Source organism: Phyllobates terribilis, unplaced genomic scaffold (genome assembly GCF_046119375.1).
Source record: "Phyllobates terribilis strain yellow unplaced genomic scaffold, ASM4611937v1 Scaffold_2__4_contigs__length_985480577, whole genome shotgun sequence".
In the NCBI taxonomy this organism is placed as follows: Eukaryota; Metazoa; Chordata; class Amphibia; order Anura; family Dendrobatidae; genus Phyllobates; species Phyllobates terribilis.
This window is the reverse complement of record NW_027362762.1, coordinates 517,092,785-517,111,355: the sequence shown is the minus strand read 5'-3', so window position 1 is coordinate 517,111,355 and position 18,571 is coordinate 517,092,785. Positions and strand designations below refer to the sequence as shown.

Below are 18,571 nucleotides of genomic sequence, written 5' to 3'. Positions count from 1 at the left end.
ACGTATAAGAACCAGTCAAGGGGTGCTATGGCAGACACGTTTCAGAACTAAGTTCCTTATTCGTTGCTATCTATTCAAAGCTTCAATTTTTTTAAAAAAATCATTAAATGTATAACTTTTATGAAGTTTTTTTCTACGCTGGAATTTTTTGTATTCTAAATACTTACCCTGCGGCACTGCCAGTTTTCCGTGCGTGGAATTTCAACTTTCTTCAATAATGAATGAGCTGATTATTTTTCTTTTTTTCATTGTAAAAACCTAGAAACAAAAAATTCTATGAGCAGTGCCTCCTTATTTAAGACTATAGAAATTAGTATATTGGGCACACTTAATATAAAAACCCATATCTCTGGAATTGTATCATAGATTTAACCTTCTAATAACCACCAATACGTCTTTTTACTGACCTGAGATATAGAAGTATGGCATCCTTTGACTAGTGAAATTGCTGCAGCTGTCAGCTGTACACTATACCTGACACCCTGCTACATCAGCCACAATGACTGTTGGCACAGACAATGGCCATTTAACCTCTTAGATGCTGCTGTCTATAGTGACTACTGCATCTAGATGGTCAAGGGAGTTTGGGGACTCTGTATGATTGTGTGGTCCTGATGGTTGACATGGCAATTCACAGCCAAACAATGGCCTTGGAGTCTGCTGACTATAGAGACCTGTTCAGAAGTTAGGAACATTTAGGTGGTAAAAATAACATTATTCTTTCATGTCATGCTATTAATTCCTATAAATCCCTTGAAGGGTTAAGAAACTAATTGACAGCTGTTTTGAATATGTTGAGGGGTGCTGTTTTTAATGTTATCACTTTTGTGGGTTTTCCAATATATAGGCCCCCGAAAGTCACTTCAAAACTGAATAGGTCCTTAAAATAAAGAAGTTATATTTTTTTTTCTTTAAAAAGTTGCTATATTTTTAATCTTTCTTACATCCTAACAATGTAAAAGAACATTTTACAAATTGGTGTGGATTTAAAGCAGACATAATATATAAATGTTTTTTATTTACTTTTTTTGGGTAGTGTGACTGATTGATTATCCCTTTAATTTGGATAACGTTTGAAAATTGCTAGTTTTTTTTACATTTGAAATGTCTCATATGTTTATAAATAAGTGCAAAACATATGGACCTAAATTTACCATTAACATAAAGTACAGTTATATGAAAAAGTTTGGGCACCCCTATTAATCTTAAGCTTAATGTTTTATAAAAATTGGTGTTTTTGCAACAGCTATTTCAGTTTGATATATGTAATAACTGTTGGACACAGTAATGTTTCTGCCTTGAAATGAGGTTTATTGTACTAACAGAAAATGTGCAATCTGCATTCAAACAAAATTTGACAGGTGCATAAGTATGGGCACCTCACCAGAAAAGTGACATTAATATTTAGTAGATCCTCCTTTTGCAAAAATAACAGCCTCTAGTCGCTTCCTGTAGCTTTTAATGATTTCCTGGATCCTGGATGAAGGTATTTTTGACCATTTCTCTTTACAGAACAATTCCAGTTCAGTTAAGTTTGATGGTTGCCGAGCATGGACAGCCCTCTTCAAATGATCCCACAGATGTTCAATGATATTCAGGTCTGGGGACTGGGATGGCCATTCCAGAACATTGTAATTGTTCCTCTGCATGAATGCCTGAGTAGATTTGGAGCGGTGTTTTGGATCATTGTCTTGCTGAAAGATCCATCCCCTGCGTAACTTCAACTTTGTCACTGATTCTTGAACATTATTGTCAAGAATCTGCTGATACTGAGTGGAATCCATGCGTCCCTCAACTTTAACAAGATTCCCGGTGCCGGCATTGGCCACACAGCCCCAAAGCATGATGGAACCTCCACCAAATTTTACTGTGGGTAGCAAGTGTTTTTCTTGGAATGCTGTGTTTTTTTGCCGCCATGCATAACGCCTTTTTGTATGACCAAACAACTCAATCTTGGTTTCATCAGTCCACAGGACCTTCTTCCAAAAAGAAATTGACTTCTCCAAATGTGCTTTTGCATACCTCATACCTGTTTGTGGCGTGCTTGCAGAAACGGCTTCTTTCGCATCACTCTCCCATACAGCTTCTCCTTGTGCAAAGTGCGTTGTATAGTTGACCGATGCACAGTGACACCATCTGCCGCAAGTTGATGCTGCAGCTCTCTGGAGGTGGTCTGAGGATTGTCCTTGACTGATCTCACCATTCTTCTTCTCTGCCTTTCTGATGTTTTTCTTGGCCTGCCACTTCTGGCCTTAACAAGAACTGTCCCTGTTTTCTTCCATTTCCTTACTATGTTCCTCACAGTGGAAACTGACAGGTTAAATCTCTGAGACTGCTTTTTGTATCCTTCCCCTGAACAACTATGTTGAATAATCTTTGTTTTCTGATCATTTGACAGTTGTTTTGAGGAGCCCATGATGTCACTCTTCAGAGGAGATTCAAACAGGAGAACAACTTGCAAGTGGCCACTTTAAGTAGCTTTTCTCATGATTGCATACACCTGGCTATGAAGTTCAAAGCTCAATGAGGTTTCAAAACCCAAAAAAGTGCTTTAGTAAGTCAGTAAAAAGTAGGTAGGCATATTTAAAACAAGAAAATAAGGGTGCCCATACTTATGCACCTGTCAAATTTTGTTTGAATGCAGATTGCACATTTTCTGTTAGTACAATAAACCTCATTGCAAGGCAGAAACATTACTGTGTCCAACAGTTATTACATATATCAAACTGAAATAGCTGTTGCAAAAATACCAATTTTTATAAAACATTAAGCTTAAGATTAATAGGGGTGCCCAAACTTTTTCATATAACTGTATGTGTCATGAAAGAAACATCCTGAAAATCACCTGGATATGTTGAAACATTCCAGAGTTATTGCCACATAAAGTGACACATAACCGATTTGAAAAAAATTGGCCTGGTCACTAAGGGGTTAAAAAAGATCTACATTTACTATTAATGTAAAATATAATGGGTCATAAAAAAAAAACCTCCGACGAGCCAAGGAAATACATAAAGGCATTCCAAAGTATTATTACATAATGACACATGCAAGATTTTTTATTCTCTCCAGTTCTGATAAATCTGCAAAGCTATACTGCGTGAAATGGAAATATAGGCCTTTTTTAGATCATGGAAAACACAATGTAGTTGAAGTCTAAAAAGGCACACATATGAGTCTTATTTCTACACACTTTACTCAGATATCGTCTGAGTGCAAATGTAGACAACTTTCACTTTTTCCAGTATACTTTATTGGAGATTATCTGCTGATACAAGAAATGCTTAATACGCTAGACAATATACTGTTCTGTGTTTCACATCCTCAACAGTCTTACACACGTCAGTCCGCATCTATACTTAAGAAAATTGCGGCCCCATGGTGTGTCTATAAAGTTTTTTTGTTTTTGCCTTTAACACCCCTTGTTATAACTATGCATGAAGAGCTACTGCAGTTGTGAAATATGAATTTTGTTGTCTTTGACTTTTCTTATCTGCAGGGCACTAGCCGTCCCTCACATTACTACGTTCTTTGGGATGACAACAGATTCACAGCAGATGAGCTACAGATCCTCACATACCAGCTGTGTCACACATATGTGCGCTGCACCCGATCAGTATCTATACCAGCACCTGCATATTATGCTCGACTGGTCGCATTCAGAGCACGCTATCATCTTGTAGACAAGGAACATGACAGGTATGTTCAAGTGTTTTCAAGCTTGGTGCAAACGTATGAAACTGTTGCTCTTACAAAAGGGTCAAAATCTCCTTTCTAAGTTATTTTAAATTGGAAAGCATTCCTACAATCGTACTGTTCCAATGTTTATTTTGTGCCAGCTTAGCCAATCGCTGGTTGCAAAAGTTAGGAATATTTGGCTTTCAGACAAAATTTATGGAAAACTTACAAACTTCACGCTACAGTGATATTTTATCATGAAAGTCGTGTATTTAAGTAGAAGCAAGTAATGCTGATTGCCTCATCTCAAAGAATTTATTGAAACAAAAGCCAACAACAGTGGTGGGTATACCCCAACAAAAAATGTCAAGGTCTCAATAACTTTTCATGTGGTCTTGAGCATCAATTACAGCTTGACAATGACGTCTCATGCTGTTAACAAGTCGAGTTATTGTCTGCCGATGCATGGCATCCCAAACTTCTTGAAGTGCGGCCCTCAGGTCATTGAGGTTCTGGGGTACAGAGTTACAAGCCTCTACACGGCGAATCAGCTGATTCCATAGATTTTCTATGGGATTCAGGTCTGGAGAAAGTGCAAGCCACTCCATTTGAGGTACCCCAGTCTCCAGCTGCCATTGCCTAATGATGCGACCTTGATGAGCTGGAGCATTGTCGTCCATGAAAATGAAATTAGGCCTGTGCTGTTCATGCAGAGGCACAATGACTGGGTTAATGATGTTATATAAGTAGTAGAGGCTTTTCACTTTACTATTCACTAAGTGTAGGGCAGTTCTGTATTGACTAGACACACCTGCCCACACTGTAACACCACCACCACCAGGGGCTCGTCTGGTGATAACAGTGGATGATGCATAGCTCTCTCCTTGACGTCTCCAACATCGTTCGCGGTCATCATTTCTGCTCAGTGTGAACCAACTTTTATCAGTAAACAGTACTGAGGCCAACTGGTCCCTCGTCCAGCGTAGATGCTCTCTGGCCTATAAAAAAAAACTCTTGTGCCTGGTGGTGTGCTCAGGTACCCTTGCAGGTCGTATAGCACGTAGACCACACTGATGTAAATGGTTTCGAATGGTCTGATGGGACACTTGGGTGCCTTTACCCTCCCTTAAATGCTCCTGGAGTTGTGTGGCATTCATCATCCGGTTCCGAAGGGCATTTTTCACAATGAAGCGGTCATCCGTGTGGGATGTGGCCAAAGGATGTCCACTTCTCTGCCTTTCTGTGACTCTTACAGACTCTCTGTATCTCTGTTGCAACCTGCTGATGACACTGTGACACTCTAAGCTCAGTGGCTACTTCCGTTTGAGTACATCCTGCTTGAATCTTCGCAATGGTGAGGTACTGTTGATCAATTGTTAGGTGTCGTCTTGGTCTCATGATGTCAAAATGTGAACAGCATGATGTGGAGGACTGTTTAATCCCAATTTTAATTGAACCCTGAAATTTATTGTGCGATTCATGGATCAAACACCTTTTGATTTTACCATCAAGCATCTTGTTAGAGACCAGCAAGTTGGGCAAAAAGTACTGAAACATTGAACAGTTGAACATGTGCATTCAAAAGTATAGAGAGTGTGGTAAAGCGGCTTGCTCGGCTGTACACAGAGGTAGACACGGAACACTGTCTCTTTAAAGAAGTTGTCCAGTATTTTTTATTACCTCCCCAATGTATTCACCCTGTGCCCATAAGTGTTTTTGTAAATACCTTTGGTTATCCTTCTTGCCTGTGAGCGGCGCTATTGCTGGCCGCTCACAGGGAACGTGACCCCTGGCGGCAGTCGGATTTTTCTACCACTGATGTCACGTCAAGTGAGGCGTGACATCAGTGACGCGGTCCCCGCTGTGGATGCTGGGCTGTGGGCGGGGGTTACCCCACGCGTCACACCCAGCATCCACCGCTCGCTTTCCCAATGAATGAGAAGAGGGAAAGCGCGCGGTGGATGCTGGGTGTGAAGTGCGGGGTAACCCTGCCCACAGCCCATCACTCGCCGTGGAATGCAGCACTGAGTCACGCCCGGCTGCATCCGGAACTTGACGTCACATCAGCGGATGTGAGAGCCGGCTGCAGCCGGGGGTCACGTGATGCCTGTGAGCGGCCAGCTATAGCACCGCTCACAGGCAAGAAGAACAACCAAAGGTATTTGCAAAAACACTTGTGGGCACAGGGTGAATACATTGGGGAGATAATAAAAAGTACTGGACAACTCCTTTAAGTTTCGGTTGGTTTATTAAAACGTCATAAACCAACCTAGAGTTCGTAAAGTAAATACCGCCCATTCGGCATAATGGCAAAACAAAATACAAAGATGCAGCACAGTCGGTATATCGGCTGGGGTCCGGCCACTCAGGGTTAGCCACACACGGTTCAGCACAACACATGCAAGCTCCTCTCATGAGTAAGTCTCTCCACATACTGAACCCCACCTGAGTCACAAGTCTGGCTATTTACAGCCCAGACCACACCCTGGGGTGGAGATATGATGATTGGCCTCCCGTCAGCAATATGGCCATTCACATCAAACATGCCCTTTTAAATATGGCTGATTAACCCTCTCTGCACCTACCATGCAGGAGAAGTCTTCCACTTTTCACATCACTGAAGCTAATCGCCTCAGTGAAACATATCTCCCCTCCAGTATTCTGCCAGTGACTTTGTCACATATCCCCCCCCCCCTCTGCCCAAAGCCGGGGGTTTTGGCACCTTCATTTGCTAAACATGGAAGTCTGGACAGAGCATCTGCATTACCATATAGTTCTCCACCGAAAAACGAAAGTCCTGGAGTGCTATCCTTTCCCTCATCCATCTCATGGATCTAAAACTAATCTGAACTTCCGGCCTAATAGGTAGTACCTCAGGGTGTCAACTGCCTATTTGGTGGCCAAGCACTCTTTTTCCACGATAGCATAGTTTTTCTCACAGGCCGAGAGTTTTCTGCTTAGATATAAAATGCGATGTTCCTCCCCATTTACTTCTTGAGACAACGCGGCTCCTACCCCGACCTCTGAGGAATCTGTCTGGACTATGAACTCCTTATTGAAGTCAGGTGCATTCAAAACTGGCTGCTTACACAGAGCGAGCTTCAATTCCTGGAACGCCATCTCCGCCTCAGATGACCATTTGGCCATTGCCGTCTTCGTACCTTTAAGCAGATCAGTCGGGGGTGCGGCTATCATTGAGAATTTTGTGATAAATCGCCGATAGTATCCCACAAGTTCTAGAAACGCTCGAACCTGTTTTTTTGGAGGCCGGTTGTATACAACTTTGGAATGCTTCCACCTTATTCACTTGCGGCTTTATTTCGCCCCTTCCGAGAATGTAGCCCAAGTATTTCGCCTCTTCTTTTCCCATAGCGCACTTCTTTGGGTTTATGGTAAAGCTGGCCTTCCTCAGCACATCCAGAACCGCCTGGACCTTCTGTAGGTGACTTTCCCAATCTGGTCTGAAGATCACGATGTCGTCTAGGTAAGCGGTGGACTCCTTGTGCGAGGCTATGATCCGATCCATGGCCCTCCGGAAGGTAGCAGGGGCTCCCTGCAAACCGAACGGCATTCTGGCGTACTGAAAACACCCGTCGGGTGTAGAGAAGGCAGTCTTCTCCTTGGCACTCAGAGACAGAAGAATTTGCCAGTACCCTTTTGTTAGGTGCAGGGTGGTGATGTATCTGGCTGGCCCTAGCCTTTCAATAAGTTCATCTACCCGGGGCATCGGATGCACGTCGAATTCAGACACTTCATTTAGCTTTCCGTAGTCGTTACAGAACCTCCGTTCGGCTTCGGCACAAGGACAACGGGGCTGGACCAACCGCTCATTGATTCCTCGATGACGCCCAGGTTCAACATTCTCTTGCTTGGAGATCACCTTGCGGCGGGCTTCGGGGATTCGACATGGCCTCTGGTTCACCTGTACATGCGGTTCCGTCAAGATCTCATGTTCCACAACCTGCGTACATACTGGCAACTCCGAAAACAGGGCTCGGTTTTGCTGAAACAGTTCTCGTCACTGTTGCTTTTGGGCCAGTGACAGTATCTCTGTCACCGTGACCTCCTCGACCCTGACTTCAGGATTGGCCCTCAGACAGGTAGCTTCCACCAGTTCCCTGTCCCTCCACGGTCTAAGCGGGTCGATGCAGTATATCTGGTACTGCTTCCTTCGTCCTGGCTGGTGGACTTTATAGTTGACGTCACTCAACTTCTCGACCACCTCGTACAGCCCTTGCCACTTGGCCATAAATTTACTTTCGACCGTCGGTACTAACACCAATACCCAGTCTTCAGGACTAAATTGTCTCAGCTTTGCAGCCCAATTGTAGACCCTTGCCTGGGTTTCTTGTGCTTGCCGATTGTGAAGGAGAGCCTCCTGCATCACCTTCTCAATCCGGTCCTGCATCTGGGTCACATGCTCGATGATACTTTGGTGGGGTGTAACCTCTGCTTCCCAGGTCTCCTGCGCTATATCCAAAAGTCCCCGAGGGTGCCATCCGTATAGCAGCTCAAACGGTGAGAATCCCGTAGAGCTCTGGGGAACTTTCCTGATGGAGAACAGCAGGTACAGCAGTAGGCAATCCCAATCTCGCCCATCCTTCTCCACGACCACCTTCAGCATAGACTTCAAGGTCTTGTTGACTCTCTCCACTAGGCCATCCATTTGCGGATGGTATACCGACGTCCGGAGCTGTGTAATCTGGAGAGCTTTACACAACTATTTCATTACTTTGGACATAAAATGAGTTCCCTGGTCTGTCAGGATCTCCTTTGGCAGACCCGTCCGGGAGAAGATATGGACTAGCTCTCTGGCTATACTCCTGGCGGGGGAGTTTCTCAGTGGTACCGCCTCCGGATACCGAGTTTCATAGTCCAGCACTACCAGGATGTATTGGTGCCCTCTGGCAGACGTAACCAAGGGCGCGACAAGGTCCATGGCAATCTGGTCAAATGGGACCTCTATAATAGGCAATGGCACTAGAGGGCTTTGGAAATGGGACACTGGAGCAGTTAGCTGACAGGTGGGGCTGGACCGGCAGTAATTAACAATCTCTATGACATTCAGGCCAGTGGAACCTCTGCAGGCTCCGCTCCCGAGTTTTGTCTACTCCAAGATGAGCGCCCAAGACATAAAAATGGGCAAGGTCTAATACCTTACGCCTATAGGGACCCGGCACCACCAACTGCTATACCACCTCCCCTCTCGATTTAGTGACCTGATAAAGGAGTACCTCATTTACTGTAAAATATGGGAACCTGGTGTCAGCCCCTGGCTCTTGAGCAACCCCATTTATTACAGACACTTGATCAAAGGCATTTTTCAATGTGAGATCCCGTATCTGTGCAGTCCCAAAGTTCCCCCAAAAAATCCCCAACTCAGGAATATCGGCATCTGAGGTCACCGTCTCGTCCTCTTCACCGGCAAGGACACACGGGGAAATCATCAGTCTCCGACTGCGTTGGGGATTCAACATGGTGGAATCGGCTCCTTCCTGGGACACGTGGTACACCTGCTTTCCACCAGAAGTCCCAGAACAGGTTAAAGTCTCGCCTTATTATTACTAGATGTAGCAGGTACTTAACTACTCTGACCTCATGGGACTCAGCACCACAGTTTTTATCGCCACCCTGGCCACAGAGTAGTCTTTGGCGTCCCCGTGAATGCAGCTGATACCCACAGTTTTTCCGGGGATCAACTGGTGGGAAAGTGTGGCCCTAACCAGAGTCCCCAAACTCCCAGAGTCCAAGAGTCCTGCCACCAGTACCCCATTTATGATCACGGGACATGACTGTGGCCCCTCACCGGGCTGATAGTCCACACTGCAGGCGGGGTAGGCATAGTAAGAATACCGGCGTCCCAGGCTACAATCCATTTGCTCGGGGGCAGCAGGCGGCTATATGGCCTGGGCCGTGACATCTCCAACATATAATATCTCCCGCAGGGACCTTGGGTATTACCTCCCCCACCCCTTTTGGATCTTGGAAGCCCTACCTCTTTTTTGGGCCTCCGCCCCCTGGTGAGTCCCCCAGTATGGAGTGGGCTGCTTTCCCAAGGAACTCTCAGCCCTCTGATACCTCTCGACCAGACCAACCAGTTCATCAGCGTTCCGGGGATCACCCTGGGCAACCCAAGTCTGTATTGGCCTTGGCAGGGAATGCACGAACCGGTCCATAACCACTCGCTCTACCATCTGCGCAGGGATAGAGGACCAGGCACAGTAGGTTAAACTTTTGGAGCGAGAGGGTTTGTCACGGTAATACGCCTAGAGGTGGAACCACTGCGCCCTGACCGCCTTTGTCACCCCCAAGCACGCCAAAATTTCAGTTTTTAATTTTCCATATTCCTTGGCGTCTTGCAAGGTCAAGTCATAGTAAGCCATCTAGGGCTCCCCCGTCAAGTATGGCGCCAGACCTATGCCCATTGCTCTGGCGGAAGCTTCTCCCTCTCAGCGACCCTCTCAAATACCATCAGAAAGGCTTCTACATAGTCACCTGGGGTCATTTTCTGCAGAGCCCCCCTTAGTGCCTTCCGGATGGAAAAGTCATCCACTGACCTTTAGCGTTGGAGCTGTCACGAATCGCATCAGTGAGCAAATCAATCTGCTGCTGCTGTTGTCGGCGCTGGTCCTGTTGCTGCTGCTGCTGCTGGAGCTACTGCATAAGTGGTCTCCTGTTGCGCCATCTGTTGCTGTTGCTCCCTGTGTTGCTGGTGCTGTGCCTGCTGTGCTTGCACCAGATGCTTAATTAATTTCTACATTTTGTCCACAGTCACTTGCTGGCTTATGGCAGACTTCACCCAGGACATGCAGCACCTCTTATAACAGTCACATGTGTTTGCTGGGAATGCTTCCCACAATTCTAACACCACCTGTGGTAAAGCGGCTTGCTCAGCTGTACACGGAGATAGACACGGAACACTGTCTCTTTTAGTTTTGGGTTGGTTTATTAAAACTTCTTAACCCAACCTAGAGTTCTTAAAGTAAATACAGCCCATTCGGCATAATGGCAAAGCAAAATACAAAGATGCAGCATAGTCCATATATGGCCGGCGGCCGGCCACTCAGAGTTAGCCACTCACGGTTCAGCACAACACATGCAAGCTCCACTCTGGAGCAAGTCTCTCCAGATAATGAACCCCATCTAAGTCACAAGGCTGGCTATTTACAGCCCAGACCACACCCTGGTGTGGAGATATGGTGAATGGCCTCCCGCCCGCACCATGGCCATTCACATCAAACATGCCCTTTTAAATATAGCTAATTAACCCTCTCTGCACCTACCATGCAGGAGAAGACTTCCACGTTTCACATCACTGAAGCTAATCGCCTCAGTGAAACATATCTCCCCTCCAGTAAGCTGCCAGTGACTTTGTCACAAGAGGGTCACATTAAGTTCACCTGAAAAGGTTAGAGTGCATTTTAGGTGTGTGTGTATATGTATATATATTTTGGAGTGATTAGTAAAGATATAACAATGTGTACATATTAGAGAGCAAGAGATATCTAGATAGACATACGTGTGTGTTATTTTAAACACACATATATACAAACACACTATGCGGGAATAGTCCATGATGGGTTCACATTTTCCAACGTTGTGAATAGGATTTTTCAGAATCCAGATCACTTGAGATAGCAAAGCTAATCTGTGGAGGATAGTTCATGACATGGCCATAGATTTGGGCATGTATTTGAAGAATATATACATTACATATATGAATGTAATATATATATTATACAATATATATAATATATTGTAAGGTAGCACTAATGAACATGTTGAGGGGCACTCACTTCACCGGGTCAATTAAAGCACACATGCAACGTTTTCCGGTAATCTAAAGTCCATCAGTTTATTACACATCATAAGCTGCTTATAACATAGTCCATCTCAGTGACTCGCAGGAATGTTACACATGTAATATCCTAGAGCCTTTTCAGTGGCAGCTATGCCCGCTTGGCTTCAAATACAGACTTCAGCAAGGTAACAACAACAATGTCCTTATAAAGCACCGTTTTTACCTTTGCCGGGTCTTAGCTGCTTCTCTCAGCTCTGTTCTGCCACAGCTGTGGTTTAAGGCTCCCCAGACGTGGTCTCCAGGCCACGTGCATTCCAGGGCTAATGGTGTTCCAGACACAGGGATCAGGTCTCTTGCCTCTCCACTGTTTCAAAACCACCAGGATCTATATATCCTTCTGTGTGCACTGGACCTGTGATGATGTCACAGTCATGTGATCAGTCACCTTAGGGGAGGTATGTGGTCAGCCAGAACACACCCCCTGGACATTTTAGCAATGCAGCAAGCCGCTGCATTACTATATATATATATATATATATATATATATATATATATATATATATATATATATATATATATATATATATATATATATATATATATATATACATACAGTGCCTACAAGTAGTATTCAACCCCCTGCAGATTTAGCTGGTTTGATAAGATGCAAATAAGTTAGAGCCTTCAAACTGCAAACGAGAGTAGGTTTTATGAACAGAAGCATAAATCTTACAAACCAAAAAGTTATGTTGCTCAGTTGAATTTTATTAAATTTTAAACATAAAAGTGTGGGTCAATTATTATACAACCCCTATGTTTAATATTTTGTGGAATAACCCTTGTTTGCAATTACAGCTAATAATCGTCTTTTATAAGACCTGATCAGGCCGGCACAGGTCTGTGGAGTTATCTTGGCCCACTCCTCCATGCAGATCTTCTCCAAGTTATCTAGGTTCTTTGGGTGTCTCATGTGGACTTTATTCTTGAGCTCCTTCCACAAGTTTTCAATTGGGTTAAGGTCAGGAGACTGACTAGGCCACTCCAACACCTTGACTTTTTCCCTATTGAACCAGGCCTTGGTTTTCTTGGCTGTGTGCTTTGGGTCGTTGTCTTGTTGGAAGATGAAATTACGACCCATCTTAAGATCCTTGATGGAGGAGCGGAGGTTCTTGGCCAAAATCTCCAGGTAGGCCGTGCTATCCATCTTCCCATGGATGCGGACCAGATGGCCAGACCCCTTGGCAGAGAAACAGCCCCACAGCATGATGCTGCCACCACCATGCTTGACTGTAGGGATGGTATTCTTGGGGTCGTATGCAGTGCCATCCAGTCTCCAAACGTCACGTGTGTGGTTGGCACCAAAGATCTCGATCTTGGTCTCATCAGACCATAGAACCTTGAACCAGTCTGTCTCAGAGTCCTCCAAGTGATCATGAGCAAACTGTAGACAAGCCTTGACATGACGCTTTGAAAGTAAAGGTACCTTACGGGCTCTTCTGGAACGGAGACCATTGCGGTGGAGTACGTTTCTTATGGTATTGACTGAAACCAATGTCCCCACTGCCATGAGATCTTCCCGGAGCTCCTTCCTTGTTGTCCTTGGGATAGCCTTGACTCTTCGGACAAGCCTGGCCTCGGCACGGGAGGACACTTTCAAAGGCTGTCCTGGCCGTGGAAGGCTAACAGTAGTTCCATAAGCCTTCCACTTACGGATGATGCTCCCAACAGTGGAGACAGGTAGGCCCAACTCCTTGGAAAGGGTTTTGTACCCCTTGCCAGCCTTGTGACCCTCCACGATCTTGTCTCTGATGGCCTTGGAATGCTCCTTTGTCTTTCCCATGTTGACCATGTCTAAGTGCTGTTCACAAGTTTGGGGAGGGTCTTAAATAGTCAGAAAAGGCTGGCAAAAGAGATCTTTAATCCACACATGTGAAGCTCATTATTCTTGGTGCCTGAACTACTTCTTAATACTTTAGGGGGACCAAACAGAATTCTTGAGGTTTGAGGGGTTGAATAATAAATGACACTCTGAATTAACTTTTTACGTTTTAAAAAAATAAATAAATAAATTTGCTGCAGTGCATTTCCCACTTCCAGGCTGATCTACAGTACAAATCTCACAATGCCAAGTTAATTCCGCATGTGTCAACCAGCTAAATCTGCAGGGGGTTGAATACTACTTGTAGGCACTGTATATGTATATATATATATATATATATGTATGTATGTATGTATGTATGTATGTATGTATGTATGTGTGTGTGTGTATATATATAAAATTAAATAAATATATATAATATATATATGACAGACAGACATTTATTTATATAATATATATCTCTCTCTAGAATATGAATATCTTTATACAGAGGTAGATGGACATGTCTGTCTCCAAATCCATAGCCATTGAAATGCATGACCATGTCATGTCTTATCCTCCACAGATTAGTTTTATCACAAGTGATCTGGATACTTTAAAGATTCTATTTACACTTTGAAAAAAATCTGCATATTTAGGGTATGCGGTGGCATTGTTCTTTGTTCTTGTGGGATCTTATTTTTCAGAAAGGCTCTATTGTAGTAAGCGAAATCCACAGCATGAAAGCCCACATTTCATCACATGTGAATCCATCATGGATGTTCCCCACGACCTCCAAATTTGCCTAATGATGTCAAAGCATATGACTCTAAAATGTTGCAGTGTTTAATACACCAGGTTTTGTTCTCTGACTCTTGTCTGTGTAGATTTTTTTTTCTTTTTTTTAACCTCTGACATGCCATCACTTCCATTGCTTGCTATAATTATCTCCAAGCTAATGTCGCATCTCGTCCATAGGAATTAGACTGTTATATGTATAACTCTTCTGGAAGTGTATGGGATCATAACTTTAGCTCAGAGATTTGACTTAAAAATTAAAAAGACAAAACTGAAACGTATAACTTACAACTAGAGAAGTTCATCGTATGCGAGTACTGGCATCTGTTCCAATGCTATTTGTTTGCCATTAAAACTCTGAATGATGTTTTTTGTTTTTTTTTCTTTTGCAGCGGAGAAGGCAGCCACATTTCTGGACAAAGCAATGGAAGAGATCCACAGGCCTTAGCTAAGGCAGTGCAAGTTCACCAAGACACTTTGCGTACCATGTATTTTGCCTGATGACTTGTTGCATAGCTTTCCTAGTGGATTCATTGAAATGTGACTTGTTTGCCACATCCCGTACCTCATTGGCTCAAAAGAGATGGTTCTTGGACTCTTGAGCCTTACAAAAGAAGGGTACCTCAAATTAAACTGACAACCCTGTTGAGGTCCTGTGTGACCAATGTGGGAATCACACTGGACAATATAACTCCATTGTTTTGCATGTTGTGGAAATGTAAGAGAGCACCACTTCAGCAGGTCTCCTCTGATTGCCACGGCAAATTTCTTGATGACTTGAAATGCAATACTGCTGGCAGAAAGAAATGAAGTTGAGCCCCTTGCTTCACTGGAATAAAATGAATGTACACTGCAAAAAATATACGAAAAGAGCTACAAGAAAAGACAAAGTTTTGAGCCTTAAACAAAAGCTAAATTCTGATTTAAATAACCAAGAATCTACGAGGTAAAACACGAGCATCGAAGATCTCCCTTGACAATGCTCCTTTGTAATGTGTTCCACACAAGACGTTCTCATCCTTGGAACATAACCAGCACAAGAACATGGCTTACTCAACTAACTTCAGGTCATCCAATTGTTCTGTTGTGATGCGTAGATGCAAGTTCTGGAGTACTTTCATTCGGAAAGTCAAACATATCCTAATTACAGAGAGAAAGCAATTTTTCACCTGCCACGACAAATTGATTACTTGCCAATTTTACTTGGAATCCAATGGTGCCATATGGTCTTCTAGCAACGAGGCAGAATGGAGCTGGGTTATTCAAAGCAATAGGGTGATGTTATCCGCGATGACCTGACTCCAGCGTGCCTTCATATCGTGAAACTGATGAATTTGATGGAATCAAATACTGTCGTTTCACTAATTTTAGTTGTTAGTGGTTAAAGAGAATTGTGCAAAGTGCCTTGAACCCTTAAAGTGCTAGACAAGAGGAAATGAATCCTGCTTCTCCAGCCCTGCAGAGTGTACATAGTGGCACTAGAAGCATCGGCTCATTGTTGATTTGGCTAGAGCTGTGGCCATCAGTCTTCACGCAATTACTACATGATGGTGTTTGCTGTATGTAGTGGCTCTGCCCAGTTCCTATATCATAAGCTGATATTTGCTTTTCTGAACAGATCCTGAACTGCACGTCCTTCCTTTTCTGGGTTCAGGACTCTTTTATGGTCATTTTGTATGAAATGCTACCAACCAGTGTCATTGAAACAACGATGCTGCTGACACATTTATTCTTTAAGGAATATATCATCGACAACACTGGAGCGGACAGTATCTATGCAGAAGAGGATATGGCTTGTTACTGTAACCTGGAATAGGGTCACTGCAACAGAGCTGACTATGCCAGCAAGTCAGCCGCTGAAAGATTAATTCTTTTCATGTGAAAGGGGCTTTCCTTCGATTACTTAGGGGTCTATGCTATGGAGACTCCATCTCAACATACAGAACATTGCATAACCTCCTGATACACAAAGCAGTGAATCATTGTACACTTGCATAAAATGTGGAAACTGCATAGCCCAGACAAGTCCAACCAAATGATTGATGTTTAGAGACTTCTCCTCAAGTTAATTGTTACATCTTCTAACCAATACATGGGTGGCCTCCCTACTGGAAATGGAGCGGTGGTTTGTTGCTACATTTAATAATTTATTAGGCAGCAGTATTATTAGCAACCCCCTAATATTTTATTAGAGGGATAGTAATTACTATCAGTTCATTTCCAGAATAGAGGCTACTATATAGTACAGATTGAATTTTTAGGGTCTCTGGTCTCTTGGGCTTATTAATGAGATTTTTTTTCTGTTCGCAATGGTACCAGAAGTGCTGATAATGGAATTCCCTAATATAAATTGTAAAATGGCTCTAAACTGGAGGCTCACTTTAATGGTAATCTGTCACAAAATGACTGCTCAAAGCACCTTTGGCATGGCCATGCAGTTCAGTGACCTTTCCGAAATAGTTGATTTCCATCTTTCCTTCCTCCTCTTCCTTGAATGACAGCTCTGCCTTAACAGGAGCTACAAGAGGGCAGAGATGGCAAACAAGAAAGTGTGCTGAACTGTTCGGCTACACCAAAGGTACACCGAGGGCCTTGGTTTGGTTTTCAGTTATTTTGTGCTACCAGACTCCCTGTACAGAGGATCTGTAATCAGGACACTACATAAATTAAGGCACAGAATAAATTTACTACTAACACTCTCTTAGTGGGTGCAATTATACCCTCACAAGCGCCTGTAACCCTTAGCCGAAGTACAAATGGGGGGCCGATACATCAAAGTTTATGCCAGTTGCTAAATTTTGACACACAGCAGAGTTGCACACAGATTTATTGATTTTTGGCGTTTTTCATGCCAGTCTCAGCCAGCTTCGATACCGTGGACAGAGCTGGGGCCGGACAAGGTCGTGACAATCCCTGGCCATCTAATTCATTACTAGACATGGTGTCCTTTACACGAGAAATCTTACTAGTCTCTGACTGGCATGAGGTTTCTAGTGCATTGCACGCCACTTTTAGATGCGCCTCATTCATTTAGAGTTGAGCACCTCTCACTGAATTGGACTCGTCTTACTCCACCACACCTTTTCATTAAGACTGGCATGTACAATTCCAGTCTTAATGAATTGGGGAAAGTCTTACTCCACCACACCTTTTCATTAAGACTGGCATGTACAATTCCAGTCTTAATGAATTGGGGAAATGGTGTTTTTGTTTGCTGTCAGGTGTAACTTATACATTCGACATCTATATATTTGATAGAGGCCTTTGCCTGGACAGATGCTACTTCATCTGTCCCACATAGGTATATGTATGTATATAATACATATCCATACAAACAAAATATGGTATGCATTTGTTTGCATCAGCCATCTTTATAGGAAGGGGGTACTCTGCTGCTCTTTCCCATACAATTAAATTAACTATATACAAATGGGACCAAGCAGACTTTTTTTGGGGGGTAGGGGGCAGGGGGCATTTGTACTTCATGCAAAGTAGCAGAGCCTTGTTTTTTATTGCCTTACATGGCATCTCTTTACAGGTTTCTTTGCACTTTCCTTATAGTGGATCCTTCTTGGCCAGTCAGCGAACAATTGACTTTATGGTCTGCTTACTGTGCTTGCTTTACTTCAGCCCCCTTTTAAGGGCCTTTCAGTGAGGGTACCATTAAATCCACAAGTCTAAGGTTACAGCATCAATCGAGTCCAATAATTTAGTTTTAATTACTAGTTGTCTGTCCTGATGACAGATCCTCTTTACTAGGGCCAGCCAGTATTACACCATGTTTTGCCATTATTTTTCTTTTAGTTGATTTTCATGTTGTGTTTTTTTCATCTTTATGGTTGTCCATTCTATTAGGCCTGGGGATAACATGTAAAGAAGATATTTGAATTTAGTTAGTTTTCGCTGTCTTTATCTTGACAGCATAGTTTTCTATTCTCTGAACAAAGGTGTTACCACAGTTTTAGGCATGGTAATAGAACATTGTATTGTTACAGTAGTACTATGGAGCGCTAAGGAGTATTATTTTGACTTTTTAGTTTCTAGGGTGCATCACTTGAAGATGCAGTTGACATAAAATCTTCATTGACAGCTAGCCCAAAACAAAAATGGGTTTCTTTGTTACAAGGGTGCTTTGATATTACAATGCCTAAACCAATTCCTGCACAGAGTGTATTCATAGAATCGGTGCTGTTTTTGTGTATGTTTGGATGAACAAATTTCCCATTGGCCTACATAGTGGTAATCCAAAGGAAATATTTACTTTTTATTTTTTTCTAAGTCAATTTTTTTTAGCTGAAAAACACTGTGTGAAACTTATTAAAGGGGTTATACTGGTTTTTAAAATTCATTGCCTATCCATATACTGGAGGCCATTCATACTAAACACCTGGATAATCCCTTTAATGCAGTTCTACCAAGGAATTTCACTCCAATTA

General features: G+C 43.2%; 1 protein-coding gene across 1 annotated transcript in view; it reads left to right on the top strand.

Moving 5' to 3' along the window:
* LOC141218841 (protein argonaute-1) overlaps nt 1–18,343 on the top strand; it is a 72,039-nt gene extending 53,696 nt beyond the window's left edge. Inside the window, exons 18-19 of the mRNA XM_073665940.1 lie at nt 3,500–3,699; nt 14,528–18,343. Of these exons, the coding sequence (XP_073522041.1) occupies nt 3,500–3,699; nt 14,528–14,636 (309 nt within the window). The 3' untranslated portion in view covers nt 14,637–18,343. The remainder of the gene's footprint in view (nt 1–3,499; nt 3,700–14,527) is intronic.
* The last annotated feature ends 228 nt before the right edge of the window (nt 18,344–18,571 follow it).